This window comes from Chrysemys picta, chromosome 7 (assembly GCF_011386835.1).
Source record: "Chrysemys picta bellii isolate R12L10 chromosome 7, ASM1138683v2, whole genome shotgun sequence".
NCBI lineage: Eukaryota > Metazoa > Chordata > Testudines > Emydidae > Chrysemys > Chrysemys picta.
The window spans coordinates 76,844,904-76,859,513 of NC_088797.1; the positions used below are offsets into that span (position 1 = coordinate 76,844,904).

The 14,610-nt window shown below is 37.6% G+C and overlaps 1 protein-coding gene across 8 annotated transcripts in view; it reads left to right on the forward strand.

Moving 5' to 3' along the window:
• The window catches only part of GRID1 (glutamate ionotropic receptor delta type subunit 1), an 890,310-nt gene that overhangs the window by 493,556 nt on the left and 382,144 nt on the right, over positions 1-14,610 (forward strand). For all 8 annotated transcript variants that reach the window (XM_065551838.1, XM_065551837.1, XM_065551839.1 and 5 more), the window contains one exon: positions 6,347-6,552. In XM_065551838.1, coding sequence (XP_065407910.1) covers positions 6,347-6,552 — 206 coding nt within the window. The remainder of the gene's footprint in view (positions 1-6,346; positions 6,553-14,610) is intronic.

The window sequence follows — 14,610 nt, forward strand, 5'->3', positions numbered from 1 at the left end:
ATGGTGCTCTGGAACATGAAAATACTTTCACCATGCCTGTTTCACAAAATTGAATAGACACAAACTTTGCAAGGTGCCATAGGCTGCTTTCAGCATGAGACTTTCCTTTACTGAGTCTTGTCCCAGATCTGGCTTACTCATTTCACATTAACTTAGCTGAGATAGTATACTTTACACATGGGGAAATTAGCACTTCGCTTAATAGAGAAATCCTGAAATGCATTTCACTTTTTTGCTAGGAATACACACAGAACTGTACTTTTGTGAGGTGTCATTTTGCTTCCCATGTATAGGTGCTGCAGAGCCTCGAGGAATCTAACATTTATAAGATCAAATTTTCAAAAACTGTCTACCATTTTCAGAATGCATGTGTATTTTGTATGCACAACTTTTACATTCTTGTTCAACTAGAACATTACTGGCATATACAAATATAGGTTTCTCCTTGAGTGAAAACATGTGCCTGGAAAACTGAAGGCAAACAGAAGCTGCTCCTTTTTAAATTTGTCCCACAATACATAGTTACAGTATATTGCTTTTCATTCATGGGATGTGCTAAACACAAGTTTTGACCTTGATTGAGTTTAATTTGATAGAATCTTCCTGTGATGTGTAAACTAAATGGAGCTATGGCTATCAGTTTTCATAATATTATTTCATTAAATGTAATTTTTTCACTAATGTAATGCCTGAAATAGAATATCTAACCAAATAGACGCTGTCAGAGACTTAATGAATTTGATTAGTCAGCTGATTTATAGAATTCTTTTTTTATTTTTTTTTTAATTCCAAGTGAATTTTCTGAGTGTCATTTGTGTATGCAAGAAAATAAAAGGACTACTAGTATGGTCTAGGGAAAAGTGAAGGGAAGACAGGTGTTGTGCTAGGTTTCTCCCACCTCTGTGTATGTATCTTCTTTTGGACTTCCCTAGCTCAGACTCACCACTCTTCTTGATTAGAGGATGATTTTGTGATCTGCACAAATGAGGAAAAGAATGAGACACACCAAATTCATGTTCTCATGTGACTTGAGAGAGAATATAAGGTCTGAACTTCATTGGCTTCAGTGGACTTTGGATCAGACTCTTTAATCCCAAGCATTGGCTATCCCTGTTTACTGAATTAAATGTTTGCACGGAATTATTCTAGATACATAAGAAAGGAACCAGCATTAATTTGAATTGTACATATAGTACCATACAATGTAGTTTATTACAGAAAATCATATATATATTGACACAGATGTTTCTTCATATATTTATATTTATATATGTATATTAAATAAATGAAAGAACTTCAGGCAGATTGCCAGGAAAGGTTACCCAGTCACAATAGTCAATTTCAAAAAAAAAAAAAAGAGAGAGAGACATGTTGGGTTGGTAAAATCATTTATTGGACCAACAGTTATGGGTGGAAGAAACAAGCATTTGATCTTCACAGAGCTATTCTTTAGGTCTGGAACAGGTCACCAGTGTCACAGCTAAAAAGTAGTGTGATACTCTGGTAAAGTTTTTAGACCTAAAGAAGAATTCTGTGAAGCTCAAAAGCTTGTCTCTACCATCAACAAATGTTGGTCCAATAAAGTTCTCACTTGCCTTGTCTCCTATATCCTGGGACCAACATAGTTCCAACAACATTGCAAACAAGATTTTAAAAAGTTATTAGTGTCTTAGGTGCCTAAGTATTTTGATGCCCCTTCAAAGAGCCCCCTTTTCAAAATCAGGCCCCTTTAAGTTGTCTCAAGCTGGGCATCAAAAATCACTGGTCACTTTTGAAAATGTCCCACTGCTCCAAATTCCCCATGAGCTCCAACAAGAAACAAATATTATATAGGGAAAGACTGGCCACAATTCAGTAAGATGCATCTATTCAAATATGTTTAGCCATCAAAATAAATTAAGTTATTTAGAGTTGTGCAAAACTGGTGTACATTTCTGATGTAAAATTTTGTTTTAGGCAATTTTTCCCTTTTCAATTTTTTCTTTTTTGTTCAAATTGAAAACACAAAAATGTCTGAATTCTTGAGTCCCTCTTTGATTTTTCATTTGGAAATGGGCTGATTTTCACTTTAAAAACAAACAACCTCCCCCCCACCCACCTGCAATTTCAAACAGTTTTACCTTGTGTGTCAAATATTTCACACAACTCTACCATTTTTATTGTCTTTCGATCCAGTAGTTCAGTAGGTCAGCTGAAAACATAAGGAAAAGTCAATCCAAAAGAACAGCATCACAGTTAATCTTTTGCAAACAATTTCTTTGCTCGGGGATAACTTTAGATGTTGGCATAAAATGACATAAGTAAACCAAAAAAAGAGGATTTTCTTAGTATTTGTCACGCTCTGCTGTAATATTTGAAGGACTAGACAGCATTCAAAAATCAGTCTTTGTTTCAAGCATCACAGACACAGAAAACAAGTCAACAAAAGGTGTAGTAATGAAGGCTAGTTTACTGAATTTAAATTTGCAAAATCCAAGGCTTAGTTTGACAGTATTAATACAATATTTTTGCCTATAAACTATGCTTTGTCATTGTCATTATTTTGGCATGTCTGCACAATGTAGTAATTATATTAGTGCTCAATTATTTTCTGGCATTTTCTGGGAATACCTGCACAATATTATGTTTGCCCTCCCTTCCCCTTGTACCTTCTAATGACTCAGGCTTTTTGGAGACTAAACAAGTACAGTACACAGATAGAAATGTGATAGAATTTCTATATGACTCAGCTTCTTAAGTCACCAAAAGAATCCTCTTGAGTACACCTTTTCCGGTGCTGGAATTGATTTGGGTGATTATCATATCAAATAAACCTGACCTAAACAAGCATTAAAGTGTCTGCTGCAGTTGGCACATCCCTGGCCTGATTTCTGTTCCTTTCTGAGAGTTCTCTGTAAATATAGGTTTCAGGGTAGCAGCCGTGTTAGTCTGTATCCGCAAAAAGAACAGGAGTACTTGTGTCACCGTAGAGACTAACAAATTTATTGGAGCATAAGCTTTCGTGGGCTACAGCCCACTTCTTCGGATGCATTCCATTCTATGTACATCCGAAGAAGTGGGCTGTAGCCCATGAAAGCTTATGCTCTAATAAATTTTTTAGTCTCTAAGGTGCCACAAGTACTCCTGTTCTTTCTGTAAATATAGCTTTTCTGAAGCTAAATTAATCGCATTGCCAAATGTTCCATTTTGAATAAAAGTATGTAGGTGCAGATATAAAAGGTACTTTTTGTTCTGTGTATTTTGGATCTTATCTGTTGGATCACTGACCATTATGGACTGCAGCCACATGTATGGTAAAATCTTCAGCTGGTGTAATTTGGCATAACTATGTTGAGGACATGGGTTGTGCAATGTTCTGAAGATGTAAATTCCTACAGAATTCCTTAGTATGATAAAATCAGGGTGGTTCTGTGATGGTCTTAGAGCACATCATGGTTGAAATTCTCTCCCCAGTGACGCTGATGGCAAAACTCCCATTAACTTCAGTGGGGCCAGGATTGCACTTCTGGAACCTTAGCAAAAACTGGGATTTGGGATAACAGCATTCTTTCAGTTGCAGGTCTGCAGGGTCAATGGGCTTCAGTCCTGCAAAGCTCAGATGTTGAGAATCAGTTTGTAAGAGGCACTTAGGAGCTCTGCAAAAACTTAGATTTAGACCTTTAGAGCTCCTAAATTCTGTGAGATTAGAGCTGTTGTAAAGTTTCCCGCTGAGCTTTATTCAGGGCAAACCTATTGCAAATAGCATAGCTTTGATTAACTGGGAATTTTAGTTACTCAGAGATCAGAAAATCAGGTTTGCACTATGTTGTTGGAAATATGCCTTTACTATGGGCGGTTGTCAGGCTACATTTAAAAATAATTGACTCAATTTAATTATGTGGACCTGGTCCCATATCTTCACATTCCTGTTCCAATTCTCTGAGCTGATTGCAGTCATAGTTAAAGGAAAAGCTGTATGGTGGCTATTTTTGTCTTCATATCCAAGATATTGTTAAAGTTGTTGCCATTAAAAATGCCCCCTCTTGCAACAGGAGGGGGATATTTGATCAGACCAACAGGGAATAAACAACCCCTGGGGTACTGAGAGAAAGGGTGAAGAGGGGCTGGCTCAGACCTCAGGGAATGCAGCAGCCATTCTGTGTCTGCTGTCCTGCCTTCTCTGCCTGTCAGATTTGTGCAGTTATAGATTGACCTGTGTTTCCAAGATCTTGTGGGTCTGACTGATTAGCAGTTTTGGGGATCAGGAAGGGATTTTTCCTTTAGAGCAAGATTGACAAGATGCCTGCCGAGATTTTTCACCTTCCTCACAGCATCCTTAGGGCTTGAATGTACGTTAATAAGGAGAGTAAGAAAGCTGTCTGTTTATAACTGGAGTTTGCAATGGCATCTCAACTTGTGCCCAGTGTGCAGTGTGGATGTGTGATTTAAAGGGTTCAGAAGTAATGAGTAAGAGATCGAGGAGATTACTGGGGGATGCTATTAGCCTGAAGGAAGAAGGGAAAATCTTAAATTCTTGCAGACAGAGGTACCCGTCATGTACACTCCCATTCCATCTCTTAGGGGGGAAGGTGAGAAAATTCAGAAGTGGGCTGAATCATAGGCTGAATAGAGCCAATCCTGAACATTGGTTGTTTGTCATGAAGCCATTTAACGCTTTCCTGGACCCAAATAAATGCCTGGGTTAAATGTTAATATAGTTGTGGTCTTCCACTTTAAAGCCCATCCCTTTAGCTGTGTTTCATTCTCCCATGTGTCCTAATCAACTCAGCATTTGCCAACATTAGCACAAAATATACATTAACCTAACATTTCCCCCTATACTTAGAATAGGAAATTGGTGGGATATCTGAGTTACACAGTGTCTGCTGGCAAATGTTGACTTTTTAAATGGCCACCACTGCAAATCAACAATCAGTAGCAGTAGATAGATCGTTGACTGGGCTTTTGGAATCCATTTTATCAGCCAACAGATGTCACTTAACAGAAAATCTGGTCCAAAATTTTTCATTTTTTAAAAAAAAGGACTATAAATGGCTTTTTTAATAAACTAAATATTTTGGGGAGAGTTCATTTCTTATGATGTTTTCTGACAAGTTTCAAAAACTATCTTTTAAAGTTGTTTTTTCCCATTGGAAAAAATGGACAATTTCCATGTTTGGGGCAGAGAGTTCATTTCTTTCAAAAAATTTCACAGAAAATACTTACCATTTTCCATCCAAGTTTAGTCAGACTTTTAGACTTAAAAAAAATTGTTGACCAGGTAGAAGAAATATATTGAGAATATATGGCCTGTATTATACAGAAGGCCAGACTAGATGACCATAGTGGTCCCTTCTGGCCTGTGAATCTAAGAATCTGTAATATGTAACTAATTATTGCTAACTAGTTTTTTTCCGTTTACGTTATGGAAAACCTAGAATAGTTTTCACAACATTTCCACCAACTTATTTGAAGCAAGTTTAAAACAAAACAAATTTGTGTTTGTGGATGAGATTACTCAGACACATTTATGGTGAATAGTGGACTACTAATATAATTGTCAACTCTGTTTCTATTTCATTGTGATGCCATTTGTTTCTATTTTTAAGCCTTGAGTTCAGAAGAAAGACTGTGTATAAGATAATGAAATTTAATCTTTATCATTGAGTCACATTCTGCTGTCAGATGCCTGTGCACATCTCATATTGACTTTGATGGGAGCTGCAAGGCTTTAGCTGCTTGCAATATTTCACTCTGTGTTTTTGGATGGGAGTGAATATGTAGAAATGATCCTATTGTGATTCTATGTAACTTTGACTTCTCCAGTGTCAATAACGGGCATGAGCTTACCATTACTGTTCACAGGGAACTCCCACTCAATTGAGCAGGAGTGTGGGATGCGTATCAGCAGAAACAAAATGAAGAGGTCTATCTTCTTAACTCCCTGTAAACATCTTCTAAGCTATCTCCTCCTCATTATCCTCCTCCAAACCTTCTTTAAAAGTCTCCTTTTCCACCATGCTGACAAAAAGCTTGACAGTAGGCTGATTATTGTGCCTCAGACCACTGCCTATCAATGGTCCCCATTGTTTCCTTGTACTCCCTTGTCTTGTCTGTCTGCAACCATCTGTTGTCTCTTGTGTTATACTTAGATTGCAAGTTCTTTGGGGCAGGGACTATCATTTTCTGCTGTTTGTACATTGCCTAACACAATGGGGTCTTTGTCCATGGCTAGGGCTCCTAGGTGCTATGGTAATATAAATAATAATAATTAGGAACATATTACCACTGCCTTTTGTTTGGTAAGGGCTATGTTCTTAGCTTAAAAAGCTGACACTCAGATTGTGAATTTGTTCCTGTTTTATAGATATTCGTGGGCTGCAGGGATTTCTGGACCAGGCCTCTAGATTAGGACTTGATGTATCTTTACAAAAGGTGGACAGAAACATCAGCAGAGTTTTTGCCAGCCTTTTTACTACCATGAAAACTGAAGAGTTGAATCGCTACCGTGACACGTTACGAAGAGCAATCTTACTTCTAAGCCCCAGGGGAGCCCAAACTTTCATCAATGAGGTCAGTGCATTGTTCTTTTAAGAATTGTGCAGTACAAAAACATGCATGATATTTTATACAGTAAGGACCAAATCTTCCAAACTGGCACATCTTGAAAATGTGGACCTACATGTGTTAGTTTGTTACTACATATCTTAGTCAATGTCCAGTTTCAGGGAAATGGTTATAATGTACTTCTGATTACATAAATACTGCAAGTGAATTGAAAGACCAATACATAATCCTAGAAAAGAAGCTAGATTTATCAGTGACTGTCGTCTTTACCGAGGAAATTCCCAAATCCTTGCTAAAAGGAATTATGCTGTTCATGTCTGTATTACAAAGGTATATGGAATGTGCTGTCAGTGTGGCAGTGGAATTTTTATTACAAATACAGTAGAAGATATTGGTTGCCTTATTTCTTAATGGTTTCTTGAGATCAGTGAGACTAATTAGGAACAGGATGTAGCTGTTAGGTAAAGATGTAATTAACACTGTGCCATGGGCTACTGTTTTGACATTAATTATTTTCCCCACCTTTTTCCAGTATGAGGTAAAGAATGACTTTGGAGTGCTTACTGTGCTGAAGAGTCTGAAATCTAAGGGTCAGATCCTCAGCAGGTGTAAATTAGCATAGTTTCACTGATCTACACTAGCTAAGAATTTGGCCTTAAATGTTGTACCCTTTTGCTTTAAGTCACCAGGGAACTGAACTGTGAAATTCAAATGTGTAAGGCCTATTTCCAGTTATCAGTGTGTTGCTACATGAAAGCCTGCTATATTAAAAAATAAAATCATTTTAAATTGAATTAGTTCAGTCACTGTTTAGTGGTTTTCTTGGCTCATATCAGCATTAATAAACCTTTCATTTTATGTTAAACTGTGATAATGTGTAATTATTTTTTGATGAATATGGTTAATTTTAGGGCTGCTGAATAAGGCAGACTAAGAGCATGGGAAGGTCAAGATAAAGGGTCAAATTCTGTCCTCAGATACGTGCACAAAAGTCTCAGTGACTTCAATTAGAGTTATGCATAAGCACTTGAGGTCATAATTCAGCCCAAAGAGTTTACAGAAAGCTATGCTCAGTTCAGCTGGGACTTCCTGTCTGTTTTTTCATTGGAGGCCCACCATGAAAGAGAATTTTGGATTCGTTTTCAGATCTGTCCAAATGAAATATCCAAAACTGGTACTAAACTAAGACCAGCATTTACAAATCACTCTAAGCTCAGCCAGATATAAAGTCTGTCTCCTTTCAATACTCATAATTCCCAGAAATGCTAATAAGAGTTATATTGAATGGACAATAGCCCTGCAGGCCTCTAGAGTTTGAGTAATGCATTAAACCACCTTACCACTCAGCCCCTCCTCAAAGCAGTATGGTATTATAGGTATTAGGGCTAATGATCCTGATATTTTTCCAGATCCCTGCAGGAGTATAACCGTGGGCAGAAATGAGAAGTAATTTATTTGACAATCTTCTTTTATTGAATCTTGATTGATTCAGAAAAGCTTTACAAAAGAATATTTAAATAATAAAAATCAACTCCCCAACGGCTTGAGATATTTGAGTATATGCTTTAGGGGGGAACCCTGCATTGGCAGGGAATGAACTTAAATAGGACTCAATATGCCTCTTGTATTTCTAGTGTCTCTATGATTTTATGGAGCTGTGTATTTCTATAATCATGCAAGGCATAAATACAGATTGTACACAATACAATATAGAGTATTGAGTTGCAACTTTCAGATCAATTGTCTTTTATTTAATTTCCAGAGATAGGTGTTCAAAGCATACAGAAAGAGGAGGAAACTAGTATCAAGGCAAGAAACCTACAGTTAACAAATTACACATACAGAAGGACTCATATCTATAAACGATGGGAAATAGTTTTCCTCTCCTGGAAAAATTTTCAAGAGCTGAAAAAATATTTCACTGAAAAATTCCCAACCACCTCTGTTAACATCAATGAGGATACTAATAAAGTACTGATTGAATGCAGGATAATGCTTGAACACAGACACTCTCAAACAAAAGTTAAGATATTTTAATGAAACTTCTGTTATTGTAAGAGACACATTCTCATCCAGTATCTCAAGACTGTTCGATGACTGTTGTGTGAGTGACTATAACATAATTTTATAAAGAAAGGTTCACAGACCTCTTCTAGCTGAAATCAGCAGATAGTACTCTGCCTGTTAATCTCTGCAAAAAAAGACAAATTCTTAATTTTCTTTAGAGATGGCCCTGATCTTAAAAAAAAAAAGTCGATCCAGATTTCGGACCCATTCACCTCCTACCTGAAGTTCAAGTGTGTTTATATCTGGCATCTAGATTTATAGAGAGAGGGGCCAACTTTGGAATTCAGATCCAGGTCAGGGTTCCAAAATTTCCAAAGCTCAGAGGTGTGCACTTGTAGGGTTTTGTTTTGGGCTTATGTCTAATTGTTTTAGATATCATTTCTCCTCTATTGGCCTAGTATCCCTAATGCCCGGTTCTGTGGTAGTCCCTGCTCACTGCTCATAGGTTCTGTGATAGTCCCTGCTCATAGGTTCTCAAGCTTTATTTTCTGTTGAGACTGTTGTACTAGAGAGAGAGAGAGAGAGAGAGAGAAACCTGTTCTGGGGCAGTGAGGAAAATGTGGATTGAAGCTCTTTATAGAAACTGAATGTAGTGTTGCTTGACCCCTAAAATATTTTATAAATGTCATCTACTGCAGATATTGCACTACAAGCTCACTTTGGGGGTTGAAGCAAACCTAGTCTCAATGCAGTGAGCTTCCTTTTGGAGCAAATAGTACATGAACTTCAGTCACCAAGGGGCAAATGCCCTCTTCTACATATGCGGAACTCTCTCTAACAGTGTGACTGGGAGTGTTGTACAGTCAATGTGCAAAAGTTGGGCTGGATTAGGGGGATGGGCACATAGAGGTACATGGTCCCTGCATTCCAGTGCACAGGGTGGGAGGGAAAGGAGCCAAGGGATCCATTACCTGCTTGCTCTTTCCTTTGGCTCATCCAATGGCAGGCAGGGCCACAAGGGCTATCTCAGCCTCTGCAGCCTGGGTGGGGGAAGGAGAGGTCGCTGGTGGAGAAATCCAGAGTCCAGCCTGCTACTAGGGCTGTGTGATGGGCCCTTGGCTTTGCTCTTAAAGAAAGCAAATTTGAACAGGCTACTTTTTTAGTTAAGGGCTCTTCACTACATAAAGGCATCTGTCAGCTGGAGAGAATTTAAAGGGGAGTGACAAAAATGATAAAAAGATTGGATAACATGACCTTTTAAGAGAAGTTTAAGGACCTTGCTTTATACAGCCTGACAAAAGGGTAACCAATGCTTAGAAGAAGTAGCATGAGAGTAGGAGGAAGAGGAATTATTTAAGGTGGTTATGGGTGGTATAACAGGAAGTGATGACCTAAAACTAAAAAGAGGAAACTTTCTAACAGTGAGGTCAATCATACAATGGAGCCTTTTGCCTAGTGGATGTGATTGAGGCATCATCACTCAAGGTGTTCAAGAGTAGACTAGATGAAACACTCAACGACAGTGTAGAGGTCATTTCTGCACTAGTTCAAAGGATGGACTAGATGACCCAGATGGTCTTTTTCAAGACCTTTCTGCTATGATTCTGTTCGAATGAATGTAGACTGGTGAATTTTGTGTAACCACATACAGGATGAGAAATGAGTAGATGTACAGTAACTTGTTGGATATTTTTTCCTAAACAGTTACACTTTACAATAGACATGCATGTTAATACCACAGGTTGTCTTAATCACTTAATGCAAGACGGGGTGATTTGAGTCCATCCAGTTTATTTTGTATTAATTTTGTCACTTCTGTAGACCAGTAGATCCTAAACTGTAGGGTATTAGACAATTACAAGCTCTCATCAGTAAGAGATGGGACTGGAACTCATGACCTTTAACTCTGTGAAACTTATTAATTGCCATCTTCAATGGAATCTTAAATATGTGGTGCTTTTAAAAAAGGCCCAACTATGAATACAATGTGTGTTTACTGAGAAAGATGGAACTATAGATCGGGTCTACTTAGGTTGTTTCAAAAATAGCATGGGGATTGTAATGAGAAGACTGGTATAGATGCATAAATACTGGATAGAATCAAAACTGCTCAGCTGTCTGACATAAGCCCTACACAATAAATGAAGACTTTCCTTGATTTACTTAACAATAAAGCCCTGTGCCTTTGGAGCAGGAGGATCAGAGCTCTCTTCCTAATGTCACCATGGAATTCTGACAGCCATATGCAGTCACAGCTGTAAACTTCCCCTAGGTGCTCATAGATCAGGTAAAATTTCTTTCTCTGCCCTCCCTATGTTTTCAGCTCTGAGCTCTTACTGGAGTTCCAGGATTGCTCTCAGTTTCCCCTTTTACGTTCCCCTGTTTCAGATGGTTGAGTCATTGCTGATCCTGAATCAGTATTGGAAGTCAGTTCGGAGTGGTATATGGTACTCTCTCTCCTTCCTGCCCCTCTGTGCTAGTTTGTGTGCAAGAAATCGAGCTTGTCTTTCTAAATTCCCTGTGAAGTGACACCCTATCACACAAATGGAATTATAAAAATGATATACGGTATCTTGAACATCCTGTGCTCCCAAGGAAAACAATCTTACCTATATGAAATCATTTTTAAAGGAAATAAATATCCTTTATCTTTTATAGTAAGTTCAGCAGGAAATCATGTTTCATATTGATAAACTTAATGTTTTGGCTTTTGGCATTCATTTTTGACACTTGCCTTTATATCTCTGTACCTATGTACACATATGTGGCTATCTATATGCTCTTTATAGAGTGATTTATAATGAGATAGAAATCTTTTGTGAGGAATTTGGTCTGCGAATTTTGTTTTTCCTCTCCCCCTCCCCCTTTAAAATATTTGTTTAAATAGGAGTGATTGGCTAATTTTGTGTGGGTGAACTAGCAACCATTAAAATTGTGGGAATGTGATAATTCTTCATTGAGTAGAGCTAGAAGAAACCGCTGTACCTTTACTTTGTCTAAATCCAGCATGCATTGTGCTTCCTCAGGAACTAAAATCTAATCTGGCATTGATGACATTTTGGACAAATGGACTTTTTGGATTCAAAGGAAAATAATTTAAAATTTAAAAGAAAAACAAATAAACGATCCTTAACTGCTCAAACCTGAACTGAAATAATGTTTCCTGATCTTGAGTAAATTGGCTTGAAAACAGATTCTTTTCCTTTGGTGATTTAACAGAAGAATACTGTTTGTCTCACTACAAGTAATCCAAGCTGCAGGAGCACTGCAAAAACAAAACAACAAAAATTCATATGGAAATATTTGTTTGAATTTTAATATAAATTGTAGGCAATTTGTGAAGAGGCTAAATTATTTTATATGAATTAGTCAGCAAAGTCTACGTACAACACCTTCCTATTTGTTTCAATTATCTTTAAGTGATTATATTTTTAAGTCTTTTTTGTTGGATTCAGCTATCTGTGATCCATAAAATTTTGAAAATCATTGTAATGATTATGAAGAGGAAAAACACAAAGCACCATCCATTCATACAACTTTAATAGTAAACAATAGCAACAAGTCTGTGAGTGTTTGGGAAACAAAGATGGGAAAATGACTGGTTTATGGAAATACAAGAGCATTAGTAGGAATTGTGGGTGGCCTTTACAAGGTTTAGAATCTGCTGTAGTATTAGTCTTTTTACTTAATACCATGTAAGGCGGTGAGAATATTGGCTGGCTTAAAGAATTTAGATGTTTGCTAGTATTTTGAATCTGATAAGTGGACACTTATGCATAAGTGTTCAGATTCATTTCTGGTACAACGTCATTAGCTTTCAATGCAGTTACGGCATTGATAAATTTGCCCCTATTTAACTGTCCGTTGGTTAGGTTGTTCTAGATGCAAATAGTAAAATTAATCCAAACAAATATACACTTAGATTTCCACATTCTTCATTCTCTAATCCTTTTGAACAAAGGATTTCAAATTTACCTAGGAGTGGTTGAGGAAACTCTAGTAGATTTACTGATAATATTAGCAGCTAAATTAATCATAAACAAGTGGAGAAATCTCTCACAAATCTCATTTTCAACATGACTAAATATGATGTGTGTGGCTATCACACGAAAAGGTGGCAGCACACTATGGTGGAAGATTGCATAAAGTTAGAGGGAAACAAGATATTCATTAAACACCCTTCATTGAAGTGAAAACTCAGATAAAGTCATGGATAGGCTTAATAATCTCACATTAATTTTAATATGGTAGACATTTATTTTACTCATATATAGTCTGTCTTGATGTTAATATGAACACTGACAGTAATGCTTTACCTGTGTACCTGATTGTTGTGGTATTTTTTTTAATTTGGTCTGCTATATTTTTGTTCCAATGTTTGAGGATTTTTCCATTAGTCCATGGCATTATCACTTGATATTGCTTTCTCTGTTAGATTTCTGTATTTGCTTATTTATTATAAAATCGAAGAGCTATTCAGACTTAGATCTGAGACCAAATTCTGACCAATTCAGGGAAATTGGTATAACCATCTCTCAAGTTTAATGTAAAGGAACTGTGTTTTCTAAATCTTCATCCTAGCAGCCCAATTTGCCCCTGTGACTTGCTTAGAGTAAAATATGTGCACACAGCTGCGTATGGAGATGAATGTGAATAGACGTGCAGCCAACACGGACCCCAGACCCTAACCCAGAATGTACCTCTTGACTCCTGCAATTAAGGACCTCCTGGACAGCTTCCCCACAGAGTTATGGGGGCACACAATACTGACATCTTTTCCCATTGCCACTGCTGGCCATGGGTTTTCTGGCATGTAACTCTTTGCAGTGCCTAGGTGCTGAGAATTGCCATATACTTTGTACGATGATAGTGGATTTCTTCATTTGTTGGCTACAGTTTTTAAAATTGATTTTTGGCTTAATCCTGTCCCTGTTGAGCTCTGTGAGCCCACTCTTTGATCCTGTGGGATGGCAAAACATTGGTAATGAATACAGATCATTGCACCTTCTAGCTGGGTTCCTATGCTTGTTCCCTTTACTAATTAAAAAGGGCATTTCTTTCTGCCAGAGATTAATGGCTCCATGACTGTGGGATTTCCCTGGCATTTCTCCCATCATGCTTTCTTGTTCTATCCTCTAAGTTAAAATATATGATTTATAATGAATTAGGGTTTTTTTTTACTTGTAGTAGTTGCATGCATGAAGGAATTTAATTGAGCTCTGCATACGTTACTTGTGCAATTCAGGTAATATATGTTAAACCCTAAACAGATATTGGACCAAATTCATCCCTGGTGTAATCCCTCTGGAAAACAGTGGAGTTATAACAGCAATGAATTTGGACCACAGTGCTTAATTTTGTTACCTTTTAGTTTTTGTACGTTTTAAATCATGTCACACTATCATTTCCAAATGCTCAGACTATGCTCTTCTGATAGTTTCATAAATATCTTTTACAGCATAGTGTACCAGAAGATATTTTATCATATAAAATTTCTCAGAGCCATAGTAGTTTGACCAGCTTTATTGTGGCCTGTACTTTCTTATTAAAACTGACAGCATTCCTAGCGCTGTTTATGTAACATGCTCATATCACTTACATAGCTGTGAGGGGGGGGGGGGAACACCCAAGTTGGGCAGTATGCTTTGTCATTAATCTGTATTACTAGCCTTATCAGAGTCCTTTCCCTCCCTAGATTCCTGTGCATTTTGTTCAAATTTAAAAAGAGGTCTGATAGCTTTTGCATTAGCTTCCCCTTCGTCTCCTCAGTGTGCATGTGCGCACACCTATGTTACACAAACACACTGATTTTGTTAATCAGTGGTTGAATAGGAGGAAAAGAAAATAGGGAGATGGTTACATTTGTGCTGAGTCACTTAACCCCCAAAACTACTGTGACAGACCCAGACCAGTGGGGCACAGGAGTCTGGTAGAGGGCAAATATACTGGTCACTGGATGAGTAGTTTTCTGTTCCCTGAGTGACCAGAGCAGGGGCTGCACTAGAGTAATCAGGAACCTGCTAGAACAAGTTAAGGCAGGCAGGCTAATTAGGACAC